This window comes from Cystoisospora suis (genome assembly GCF_002600585.1).
Source record: "Cystoisospora suis strain Wien I chromosome Unknown contig_1778, whole genome shotgun sequence".
Lineage (NCBI taxonomy): Eukaryota > Apicomplexa > Conoidasida > Eucoccidiorida > Sarcocystidae > Cystoisospora > Cystoisospora suis.
Window position 1 is genome coordinate 49,082 of NW_027154578.1, and position 13,335 is coordinate 62,416.

At 48.5% G+C, this 13,335-nt stretch overlaps 1 protein-coding gene across 1 annotated transcript; it reads right to left on the minus strand.

Moving 5' to 3' along the window:
- Positions 1-94: 94 nt before the first annotated feature.
- Positions 95-12,245, minus strand: CSUI_003944 (t-complex protein beta subunit). The gene is made up of 13 exons (XM_068064139.1): positions 11,613-12,245; positions 10,589-10,663; positions 9,975-10,167; positions 8,993-9,108; positions 7,942-8,091; positions 6,871-7,018; positions 6,245-6,405; positions 5,056-5,241; positions 4,349-4,430; positions 3,006-3,331; positions 2,457-2,523; positions 1,639-1,814; positions 95-473 (listed from the first exon to the last, which is right to left on the minus strand). Exons 1-13 carry the CDS (start codon positions 11,613-11,615, stop codon positions 417-419), a joined length of 1,740 nt encoding a protein of 579 aa, XP_067923890.1. The 5' UTR covers positions 11,616-12,245; the 3' UTR covers positions 95-416.
- Between the last annotated feature and the right edge of the window lie 1,090 nt (positions 12,246-13,335).

Below are 13,335 nucleotides of genomic sequence, written 5' to 3' on the forward strand. Positions count from 1 at the left end.
CGAACCTACTCTTTCCAGCTACGCTCCGGTATTTTGCTCCCCACTGAGAATGCTTATGGATTCCTTCAGTACAGATAATTTGTCGTAACAGAAAAGACACTTGTAGAGACACCACTATAGGAACAGTAAACTACTTGTTTCTCCACATCAGAGGTGCAAGGAGCCTGCGTCAGATACACGAGAAAAGAGCCAACCCGTAGAAGTGAACGCAGATATACAGATCTACTTTGAGAATGCTTGAGAAGCAAGCGTCTGAGAAAGCACACAGTCTACAGGTACGCAAATTTGCACACCTCCAGGGCATGATGCCGTGAACCACTCGATTATAGAGTCTCCCTCTCCTTCGTGACGTCGGCCAGACCCTCGTAGTTGTATTATGACAAGCACTGGTCATCCTTGGACCTCGAAACCAGCCATTACATCCCGGATCTTTCCCGGGGAGCGCAGCGAATAATGTCATCGACCCGGATAATCTGAAGGATACAAGGCCACACAAAAGTTCACCTGACACCTGAGTTCTGCTGATCATATCTGCCTCAGGGGCATACCTTACCGTGAAAGCCCTGCTGGACGAAACCACACCACACCAGTGCCTCTTGAGCAGTCGCTCAGTCTTCCGTGGACGCACGCATCCCTATTTCACATTACCCCGGAAAAAGGCATGCGGTCAGCCACTTGCTACACGCGGACCACTCGACTGCCGGAGACTCGGAAACCACCTGCACACTGTCCTCTAGAGCAGACACATGGGATGCAGTTGGTCCTAGTCACCCGGTACCGGATCCTACTTCAAAAATCCTGGTTTTGAAAAGGAAAACTGAGACAAGAAAAGTGGCGACAGTCACAGCACATGCGTCAGTCGAGGCACCCCCGAAGAGCATGCATATCATGGAGCGGAATTTCTCAACTGTCGGACATTCGGCGCGTAGTGTGGCCGGACTAAAGCTTCCGCTTTTTATGCATCGGCGTTCCTCTTGTTTTTTCTCTGCACTAAAGTTGCGTGGGTTAGAATAGAAAACTCCAGTCCACCATACACACTTCAACGCAGCCTTCCCAAGTAACCATCCACGAAGGCACCCAGGATCCAGGAAGGGTCAGCTGCGTGCAGTGAAAACATGCGCAAGCACAATTCTGTTGTGTCACGGCACTTTCGGACGCAACCACTCCCTCTTTGCATTTTGTCGATTTTTGTTAGGACGCCTGTTTGTACGTGGATGCGCTGAGGGAACTGCCTGCTCACGCCAAGGCAGCCTACGCTTTACTCTTCCTGTGAGCGGAGGGGGCGATCAGCAAGATCACCTACCCTAGGTAAAATCTGGATAGTGTGGGACGAATCAAGGAAGACAGCTCCTCGGTCAGGAAGAAAAACCACCCGGCTGCACTTTTCTTCATACGTCTCAAAACTTCAATACGCACCTCCAACCCTGTGGAGTACGTTCGAATACGGAGTGGAATACCAGTACAGCTAGGCCTCTCTTTGGGGCCGTCCTCACGTGTCCGCAGAAAAACGGACAAGGTAAGACCTCGGTTTCAGCTTCTTCACTCATTCAGAACGCAAGGTCGAGTTGGGTGCTTCCCCTGCCTGCCGATATGAACGGGTTTTATTGCTACGCGTTTATACACGTGCTCTTTTCTCACCATTTCAGCAGCCTCGGCAGCAAAGCAGATTTGACTAAGCTTGCTTCTGTACGCTTCCAGAACGCCTTTCGCTCGCATGTCCCCCACACATCCCTTGTCCATGTCTACTCCCTTTGTATGCTCGCCTCGGAGATGTGCGACACGGAGGTGAGAAACAATCTCTGCGCTATCCAGACCTGAAAAAAGAGGAGTGGTCATTGTACAAAATCTGCATCCTTGGACGCATGCGGCATTCTGATATACGCGTAGGACTCTAAAAAGGTGCTTGAACGTGTAAATATATATACATATATATATCTATACGTATATGATTCTCCTCTAAAATTAGCTACCAGTATGCACACACGCGCCACTGTAATGTACCTGGACTCGTGTCAAGTGAATCTCCCGGTCGGCAGAACCTTAAAGCAGAGGACACGCCGGCGACGAGGCGCTGCACCGAACCATCTGAGTACGTTCACCACACGAAGATTGGCCGTCTCCGCAGAAGCAACACAATCGACAGCGCGCAAGTACAAATGAAACTGGAGCAAGCCCACGACAGCTTTGTTGAACACATCCCGACGGATCTTTACCTAATGCCGTTGACGGGGGCATCTCTCACCCCACAAGAAAAGACATGCGGATATGTTCTATCAAGAATATACCTACGCGTCCTTTGGCAACTAGAAACATATAGAAAAACTGGGCCAGCATGCGTACTTTTTGTGAATGTTCTTATTGCATGCTCCAGAGAAAGCCGTCCGCTACACACGAAACAGCTCTTCTGACAGAAAGACGGAAACAAGAAAGACTATCCCCCCGCTTCGATGACGCACCTCCGTTCTCGAGGATGATTGTCGGGATTTGTCTGAGTGCCCTCGCGAAAGCCTCTATCGCCAAACTCTGGAAGACACGTCAAGACAGGAGGAATCAACAAAACATCCTCTACTGTATCTGTACGGTTCGCACTTGCTTTCGGAATACGAAGCACCACGAGGCAGAAAAGCCACGTCAAGGAAGTAGGATCAAATGGACCATGTGCTGACTTGTTGTTTAGCTCCTGCTTGCGTATATGTTGAGCGGGACGTATGTGCTTTATCAGCTGCACAAGAACTCTATTGCTAGATGGGACACGCGTCTGACTATCGTAGAGAGAGAGTGACTATCCCCATTCTACAGGACTACGCTCTACAGACAGCGTAGCCTAGTTGCATGCAAACAGACAGTCTGTTTCGAAACGACTGAAACTGTTAGTATTAGTAGAATAGCCCCACGCAGACTTCGTACTTCTGTAGCTACTATGCACGAAGTCTCACAAGAACCCGTAGAGACGGACGCATCGGTAACCAGACCGAAACATCCTTGAAAGATCTGTGACTACATACCACTTTCCCAGCTTCGGTCCTTCCGACCTCCTCAACAGCAGCAGCCATGGCCATTTCTGCAGCTCCTCCTCCGCACACCAGGAGAGGTGTTGGAGAGGAAGACGATTTCGACTGATCAATCCCTTTGTTATCGACCTGCTGAACTGAAGCGACTTCTATACCACCATGTACTACAGGAAGGTATGAAGTGTCTAAACCACTCTGCTTCTCTCCCTTCTGTTCTAGGACAAGTTGAGAAAGAATAGCTAAAGCATCGTGTAAAGATCTCTCCGCCTCCTCCAGTCCATGTTCACTACCGCCTCGTAACACGATGGTGCACGCTTCACCTGTGACATAAGACAAAACCCAACAGATGAGTTACAAAGACCGACAGATGAAAACGACCGGTCTGTACACCCAAAAACCCCTCTCCTTCACCTTCCCCCGCCCTCGAAGAAGGGGGGCCGTGCTTCTTCGAAACCCGATGTGCACTGAACAGCAATCTTACCAGAGTGACCAACGTACCGAACAGGTATGTGAAGAGTCTCAGGATGAACGTCTACCCACCGTAAAGCCAATCGACAAGCGAAGGTACCGTCCGGTATACCAGATCCATAACATCAAAACCACCAGCTGCGACTGATGTGAGAAGCTATCCACAACGGAGAGACAACAGGAGGTACATCAGATGAGATACGCCGTCTGGTGGTGGATGTCACACCATGCATAGACATAGCTAGCTCATCACGGGCGTCTTTGTCTACCCAACGGCCGCGGTAGAGAAACTAAAAGTCTGCCTACACAGATATACTGTCGGAGGACAAACAAAAGAAAGGAATACAACAAACAGCGAGGTGACGAAGCTGCATTCGGAAGGATGCTCCGGCTTGTACACTACACCACAAGAAAGACATGAAAAGGAGTCCTTACAAGAGCGTATGCATGCACCACGAAAAAACACAAGATATAACACAGGTGAAAATTGGTAGCCGTTTTGTGAGCGTATCGCCAGTAAAGCTAAAAAAAATTCAAGAAATCAACCTGCCTTTAAGTGATGGATAGACATTCTAAAGCGTTGTCGAACACAGACGATCAGTAAGCTTGTTGCAGGCATCTATTCGTTTCTAATACGAGCCCCGGCTCGAAAGTGGAATTGAAGAAGAGTCTAGAAACCTTGAAAAGTGAAATGAAAACTTAGGTTTTGTTACGGTTCCATGATGTATTGCATCAAGCATTTTCATTCATTCTACTCGTGCGGGTATCGAGCTGGTGTGTCATGATACCGAGGCCTCTATGAAGTTACCCGGACCACCTACAAAAGAGGAGACACCAGACACTAATCGCGTGTTCATTCCAGTACATACCGCGCTTGCAACCAGAGAATCGGATGACTTTGTCCTCGCCAATCATGATCTCCTCAAGCTTCTTGCAGTACCCCAGTTTGCTCTGTAGAAAAAACAGTCACGCCACTGAAGTCCTTCATTCGTCCCAGTATACGTAGGAAATGATATTTCACCATAGACATAAGAGGTACGGGACAGAAGAGTAACAGCGAAAAGCCCCCGATACAAAACCCCGACGCTTCCTTGCTTGAAGGCCTTCTTTCTTCTTATGGCCCTGTGTCCATCTTTCGACCGTTGTTTCAGAAGATGACCAACCTCACTTACTACTGCCAGTCTCTATTCGTTAGAGGAAGCTTTATCTGCAACAGCAACAACTCTGGGTTGAATCGCCTATCCTCGAACCACTACGTCTTGTGCACCCTCGCCGCAATACACACGTACAGAATTCAAACACACGTGCAGGTGCAGTCATACCTATCTATCTCTACGCCTTACCAACAGTGGGAACAAATATTACGAACAATATTCACAAGTTGGGACCCTAGGTTTAGTTTTACTGCACTCATGCTATCGAATGATAGCAATCTCTTTCCAGAATTCGGCTGGCTCTATACATTCGGAACAAAAACTTGCTTCTGCCCATTCTCAGGTTTTATCTCCCACTGGCCTCTCCGCTATTCGACAATCGACGTTCAAGATGCCACTAGTAGGTACAAGCACGTTCTTACAGGATCGGGAGCATCGAAAGTTGAGATGATTTCTGCACCAAGAGCCGCAGCAAGACGCTCCATGCCATCAAAATCTGCATGCTCAATGGCGACGATTTTATGATCATGAAAGATCTGCTCAGGGTAGTTGTAGATGAGCTGCCGATTAATAAACACGTTACAACCATAGGCGGCAATCTTATCGACCTGGACGACATAAAGAAAAACAAAGAAAAAGATGCTTGACTAAGGTGAACAAAGTAGAGGACCAAGACAGGAGTGGATGCCTTAATCTCTGTTGTGTTTCATACTCGCTCACTGATTCTATTACTATCAGTCCACCAATATCCCAGCCACGTAAGAACAAATCTACGCGAAGGAGATGCAGAAAGGCTACTGGCATAAACTTCGTTCCTTGAACTGAGAGCCGAAAGTCTTTGATCTTTTCCTTCATTTGACAGAATAGACTTAAGGAGGCTTGTCAGCGAAGACAGAGAAACAGACATTCCACGAATCAAACGACCAGGAAAGGACGAGGCGTGATAGCGCCGCATAGAGGAGTGCTGAGCTTTTCGTCAGTCAAAGAAGAATGTGGCCTAGTGCACACGCACATGCAATCACTACGTAAGTTCGAGCTGAACTGCCTAGGTACGTAGATCTACATACAGTGAGTTTTCCTTGCTTCTTGTTCATCAGCTGTCAGGTCTCTATTTTCCGAAAGTATAACGTGAAGGGTTCGGGAACTGCTTGAAGGATCGGAGTCACTTCAGTCACTCTACTGCAGATCTACAGCATACGTACACCAGTCCTTACGTCCACAGATTCACATGTTCACCCAGGTGCAAATACTTTCACATCTTTGTAAAGACATACAAACTCCGGTCAATGCCTGGATGTTCTTGAAGACTGCACCCGCGCCGAAAAGCGAGAAGCGACAACAGCATGACCACATGAAAATAGAGTTGAAGGCTTCACGTGCTCTAACTGTTCGAGACCATCGGACGGGGTGGTTCAAGAAAGAGTTTGACACCTTTCATATTTGAAGGCATTTACTTGGACCGCATCGCATAACAAACCGGGGATGAGAAAAAAACTTTTAAAAGCTTCGTCATTGAATGTACCTCTTTTCTTCACTCTCTTCTTCTAGATATGCATGTGTATGCAAGTACAAGATACAACTATATACATATATACATATGTACAAACATACCTTTTGTTTCATCTTTTCTTTTTCTGCTAGTTCGAGAGCTTGAACGGCTTCGAAGGAATCAACGGAGACCCGAGCCCCGTAGATTTTGATTTTATCTGTGTCCATTGGTGTATTCGCGACCATGACACGGCAGTCCTCCTGCATCTTCGGCTGGCATGTTCCTATGCACAACAAGCAAACAAGAGGAACAATCACCATGTGTGTGTGAACAGTCATTATCTCCGCTAGGTCTGAAGTATTACCAGGGTCCAGGGTCTGTCTTGGGCTGGTGATACCTGTATGGGTAAGCACGTGTTCACACAATCTGTACTCACCGAGACGACCTCCCGCACTGAAGTATGCACGAAGGTAAGCGTGATCGATCGGTCTCGTGAGCTCTGTCTCTTTCGAACTACATAGAGAAAGGAAACGCCACGGTCCAAACCGTTTGGTCTCACGCAATTTTCCACGCCGTCTACGACTATATACATACATATCACTACCCCTTTATAACTATGTAGTTCTTTGACCACTATGCGAAGTCACACCCGTCTTGTTGACAACGAAGTCTCTGAACCAGGGTATGAGTCTCAAAACAACTAGTCTATAAAGGACCAACCAAAGAAGCATGTAGTTACGGAGCGTACCAACTCGCTTCTCGAGGATGAACCCTTCGTCAAGGAAAGAATCCCGGAGACATCCCCCGCTCTTTTTGATGACGTGGACAAGCTCTAGAGAAGACGCGTGCTCCTTTAGACGCAAAATCGCATCAACCGCGATCTTAGCGAAGTGCTCCTGTCATCACGGCACACCCAGAAATACCCCTTGATCGATTGAACACGGAGCACTTCTGGTGTGTGTACACCCGGAACAGCTACACCTACACCCGGAGAGCTCACTGAGAACCCACTCCACGCTGACGGGGAGAGCAAGAGATGTAGAACCTAGTGGCAGATATTTGATTACTACAGACACGGCGCTACATGAGAAGAAAACCCACGCGTTCACTCTTTCGGTTCACTTTCAGTTCCTTTATGATGGCCCTTCCATAAACATGAAGAATGTAAGTATCTACTTGCAGACGTGTGCGCCTGTGTATAAAGAGGAGCACACCTATGTAAACGGAGACACGTACGACATACATACATACATACATGTAGCCCTATGTGCGTGACCCTGGGTGGAGACGAGAGTGTGAGTAGGGGGAAGAGTCAGCATTCCCACGGGTGACTGTTCTCCGCAAGGAGTTTGACGCTGTCAGACCGCGTCCATGCCACCACCGCCCCAGTAGTCCTCAGGTGAGAAATGAGTTGCTTCATCTCTGCCCCTGAAACCACAGGCGAGTCTCTCCTCGAGATAAAAAAGAGTCGCGTTTGCCTCAGCAGGGACACCTTCACATACCTATTCCGGCTGATTCAGCCGGTCTTCTCTCCTTTCACTCGTGCAAGCGTGTATGGACTCTGCCTGCTTATACACCGTGGGCCCATTTTCAGAATATACTGAAAGGGTGGCATGACCACCATCCCATAAAAGCTTGATGCACGATGAAACTTTCCCACCTGTCTTGCACACGCGTTTTTCATACTGTTTCTCTGCGTACATTCAGGAATGGAAAATAATTCAAAATTAATAGGAAAGAGACGGCACAAACACATGCGATATATCTTGAACACACTCCTGCACGACCCAAATGTAGATGTATTCATAGAACGATGTACCTTGTCATGAGTGAGGAGCTTCGAAGAAAGAGTTGTCCTAGCGACATTCATGAGATATTCCCTTAGGTTGCCATCATCACATCCAAAGGAAATCTGCTGTAGACGCTGACGGGCTGCCGCGAGGGCCTTTCTATACCCTGCTGCGATGATCTGAGAGGCAAATCATCGTCATACACACGCAAAGAGATACGTATTCAACGGTATGGAGACTTGCATATGAATGGACAGGATGAATGCAAACAAAGTATAAACAGAAACACAACATGGCACGATGGTACGTACTTGATACATGCTCCACTCACGTCCTTGTTAACTACCATGTGGGGAATAAAGGCACACAAACATTCCCAGAAAAATCCACCTGTCTATACAGATGAGAGACACCGCAGACACCTAGAGTCATCTTGAAAGTACACATGCATGCTTTTTGGTCCGGGCGAACAAGTAACTAGACACAGCGGCTCAACCCTTTCTCCTTTCGCCTCTGCTACACGTATGCAGAAGAGTGTGTACATACAGCGAGTATACTATACCCTCAAGGACTGGTATTCTCTGCTGCCCCTGTGGGCGCTATAGCGGTAACTGGGTACATAGCTCCTATATCTTTGTGATTATCACATGCTAGACAAATGATTAGGGAACCGCTATCATGAAGTTCTATACGGATCATATCAGATATTATAGTACCCAAGATTGGACTTTTGTATTGCATGAAAAATATGTGTACCTGAGCATACAGGAGTATGCTCTGCTCGACCGTAGCGGAGATGAATCGAGACATGTTAATGGAGCTATATTCCATACTTCGTCCTGTCACGTGTCTGTCCCAGACGCTCGCCCGAGTCAACGCAGATATGCCGATATATCTCTACATACACATATATATATATATATGCGAGAATATGAAACGTAGGGTGTCCTGCTGTACCCATAGCTGCCTTTCTCATAACTACACCCCTAGTATCTTCTAGGGTAAACAATACCAGGAGGCAACACAGAAACCGCTCACCAATCTGTTGCATTCCTAGTTTATATTAGCGTACAACCTTACCTGAGGATGAATATTCTGATTGACGAGCTCTTCTGCCTGCTTCAGAAGCTCTGCGGCAAGGACGACAACTCCAGTCGTCCCATCCCCACAGACAGCGTCTTGCTGCAGAGCCACATCTAGAGAAAACCGGAGACAGACACGGACCACATACCCAAGGATCCTCCTCTAGAGAGCTGAGAAAAAGAAGATCCCTGTCAGCAAAGAAAGAAAAGGAATGCTAGACTCAAGCCTATGGCATCATTAGAGACTGATGATGATGCCCTGCACACGGCTCCCCATCTCGATGACCGCGCTGCACAGACAGCAATCTAACTTCTAACTGCTTCGGAGTCTAGTGAGCCGCTCGTGCGAGAAAAGAAATAGGAGCCACGCAAAGGTGAGGTAATTGTGCTTGTATGGTACGAACCTACACTCTGTTGCCTTTGGAAACCAACGGGATGAACACGTCTGTCGAAGTGGAGAACAGTTGTTGCTGCTGACGTGGTCTTCGTTACACGGACTTCTTTTTCGTCTATCCCTACACAGAGTGCTGAGATCTACCGCTTCAATACCTAGTCACACATCACTCTATACAAATATGCAGGGTACGCTGTAGCTTTGCAGTACTAGAATATATGACACGTAGGTACAGCCGAAGGGCCCGTCACGGACCAGTCCTTTTCGTTGCCACTTCTGGCTAGACTTCGACTTGTCCAACCAGCGGATTTCCAACACTAGTGATACCTACACATGTCATTCCCATCGGATATATATACAAATATATACCCTCGTTACTCAAGAGATGTGTGTGCAGTGTCATATGAACAAGCTCGTCTATATATGTTCCAGTCACCACCAGCAAATCAAGATCCCCTTACTAAGCTTCTCCTTTCTACCTAAACGGACTGAGAGGAAAACGCACATCAACTGATTCTTTCTTGTCGTTCACCCTGCTCTCGAGTGAGCCCAGCGCGCATCTAGCATGGATATTCTTTCTGTTTACCTGCAAGAATTTTAGCAGCAGGGTTGTCAAGCCAAACACTCTTGAGGATCGTGGCTCCGTCATTTGTAATAGTCGTCTTTGCATATCGACTCCCTTCAATTGCTTGCATAGGAGTGAGAATCTTGTCGAGACCCTTCGGTCCTAATGTTGACTTGAGGAGTTCTCCCACAGCAATCGCTCCAACAAAGTATTGCTAGACAAACACAAATGGAAGAAACAACGCCTATCAGCGTATACAAAGCTTAGGGAAAACGGGCGTATATACGCTTGTTCTGATGCCTTCTGTTTCTTTTCTATTCACGGAGATCACACCGGACCTTCTATTGGAGCCCGCGCACTCTAAAAAATCGGTTGCCCTGATGACGTCCAAAGAGAATGAAATCAAGATTTTCTCTTCTGCCTTACCAAGGAGTGAGTTTGTAGAATATTCACCCCCCTTCAGGGACTCCCTCAATTTATCAGTTTCGACTAAACGACACGGCGAAAGAAGATCTGAGTAGACATGTTGTGAAACAGATGAAACTTCTTTTTTATCCCGTTCAGTGAAAGAAGAAAAGACGGAAACTTAGAATGCGTATGTCAGATGCATGTAGTGAAGCTCTCTCTTCTCTTACCAATCGGGCGGTTTCACCCTTATCCTGCTGAGCGCCTCTTTGGAGAACTTCTGGAACACCTCCGTCTGCGACTTTCTAAGAGAAAGAGAATAGGAAGAAAAACAACCGCACAAGGAAGAGAACAACGGAGGTCAGAGAGAGATATCCGACAGACGGGCGCGCGTAGGAGGCGGGTACGCCTGTCTCGCCTGTCGGTGCGAGACGAACAAGAGAAAAAAGTCTAAAGTTTCTACACCCCAGCGATTCCGACGGTCGCGCATAGCTGTCTCGGGGCAAGGCGGTTTTGTATCCAGTACAGCCGGGAGGAGGCGCGGATCAGGTTTCAGTAGTCAGAAAAGAAGAGGGGACGTGGACGAACAAGGGAAGGGATACTCGCACGAGCACCATACAGACAGAAATACATTCGGATGTGCGGAAGTAAACAAACCTTTTCCGATAAGAGGGTTGGGGATGTTTGTTAGACCCCAGCAATAGTACGCCGAGCATCAAGAAAAGAGGCCGAAGACTGGCCACACAGATGCTGATGTGCTGATAAAGTTACACTGATGTACATAAACATGTATATGGAATGAAGGTTTATGAGAGCTTGTGCACTATGAATGCACAGTTCCAGTGTCATCCAGATTGCCACTACAAGACAACGGAAGACACCGATCTCGTTTCTCAGCAAAAGGTTAAGAAGACAAACTAGTCAGCAGGTTACTAGAGATTGCCTACATGGAGACACAGCAACTGCGCGAAACAGAAACGATGCTGTATACATACACTGAATGAGACAGAGGAAGAGGGGTGCGTGCACTTTCGCGGTTGCAGGAAAGGATAGTCGCCGGCGAAATCCTCTGGAGCCACAAGCCTCGAAAACGCTTCCCCGACTGAGAGAGGAGCGACACCTCTGCTAGAGAGGTGTCGCTCCTTTCTCGAGAGAGAAAACCGGCCACAGTAAGAGTACATGAAGAAGGACGGCGGTACTCCAGTAGGAGCTGACTTTATCTGCACGGCGGAGGGGAAAGGGAAAACAACTCACCATTTTGACGAGTCTGCAACCGGTGTGAGAAAAAAAGTAACGAGAAGGGCTTCTGCAAACAAAGAGGCGCTCCGGAAAAGGAGGAAGGCTGTCTTCTACACAAGAAGTGATGTTGACTGGAACACGAACGGTCACGCCAAAGTCTAAGGCAGTCCCCCCCTCCAAGCAGAACACCGGGAAACTATCTTCAGCGGTAAGTCTCAGCGTGAAAGACTTCTTCAGTTTCGAATGCGAAGGACAAGGAGTTCCAGAAAGAAAGAAGTGCAGGAGCAAGACGTCGAAGGGAAACGATACGCATGCAAACCGTCAAGTGAGGGGGGGTCTTCTGCCAAAGAAGAAACTTCCCAGATTCCGGGACAGCTAATCAAAAAAAAAGAAGCTGAAACATAAAACACTGTCGTTACAACAACGATGAGAAAGCGGTTTCTTTTACAATTTTCGGCGCACACACACAGAGTGGATGCGTAAAATGGAATAGTTGCGGCGGAGGCGAGGGAGGACCCGGGAGGGAGAGCGGAAGAAAGTTGTACGAGCGACAGGGAGAATCGCCAAGAAAAGAGAACGTATCAGTAATCAGCTGTACAGGTGTGGATCTTTATCACGTACGCAGACTTCACAATAGAAAGTTCCACTGTCCCCACTGGCGACTCATCGTCGGTCGCATGCGGTCCGCTCAGTATCTCCATTGTGGTACATGCCAGGAGGACGCAGAAGAAAGCTTAGCAGATGCTCCGTCAGGTATAAAGAAAAAGCATTTTACCTTGGACGCGTCCACGACCTCCTCGTTAGCAACGCCTCGGGCTTGACTTTTCTGAGGCGGGGCACCTGTACCCTGGTGGCTGCCCTGTGAAGAAGTGGACAGGTTTTCAAAGCAGTTTCCGATCGGTGACTACCCCCTAAGAACTACTATGAACTCCAGAACGCGCGTCTGTAATGCCTGGGCTGCGGCACCGGGAGACCCACGCTATGTGCCACAGCGTGTCACGTGTATGCTGTGAACGGGCTACGTGTGCGCGGGGGATAGGTTGTATAAGCGTGGTGTGAGCGCTGTCCACGGCAGGAGGCGCGGCATTTCGGCTCGTGGGTTGCTCGGGTGCTGAGACTGAGAGATTCCAGTTGAGTGACTTCCAGGTGTCGAACCGGCCTTTGCACGTGGCGGCAGTCTCTTCTGCGGACCATTTCGGGAAACACAAACCCTGTTTTGGTGCGTGTGTTTTCGTGTATTGTATTTCTGCGATGTCTGATCAGGCAGGCCTGCCCCCCCTTGACCTGGCGGCGATGCAGGAGCTGAAGCAGGAATTTTGGGCTTCTGCCCTAGCTCATGCCAAAACGCACACGAATTGACCTTTTCTCGAGGATCCCTGTGATTGAGACCCTCTTTTCACCACGCCGCAGCCTCGGCATGATGGCAGATCACGACGCCGCGCGCGGTCCTATTTCAGGGCTCCTCGATGAAATTCACCAGGCTGCCCGCCCATTGCTTGACACGCCGGATAACTCAGCACAGCCTAATTTCTCGGGTCCGAATGTCCCGTCTGTGTCTGACATTTCCGGAAGTCAAGCGCAGCCAGGTTCCACGCCTTTCTTTGTGGAGGCGGGCCGCGCCCCGCAGGAACACCACTTCGCAGCGGAGGTCCCGCCGCCGGCCGACGGAGCAATTTTAGCGCCGGCAACCAACTTGAAGGCTTTCAAGGAGATTCGTCTCCTGCCACACGATGATGAC

Bases quoted from the DNA above. Each gene is read 5' to 3' on its own strand.
- CSUI_003944 (XM_068064139.1), bottom strand. The intron at 10,168-10,588 runs GTAAGAGAAGAG...GTGTTTGTCTAG, and splicing joins AGGGTGAAACCGCCCGATTG to CAATACTTTGTTGGAGCGAT. The intron at 3,332-4,348 runs GTATGTACTGGA...CTTATGTCACAG, and splicing joins ATTCTCTGGTTGCAAGCGCG to GTGAAGCGTGCACCATCGTG.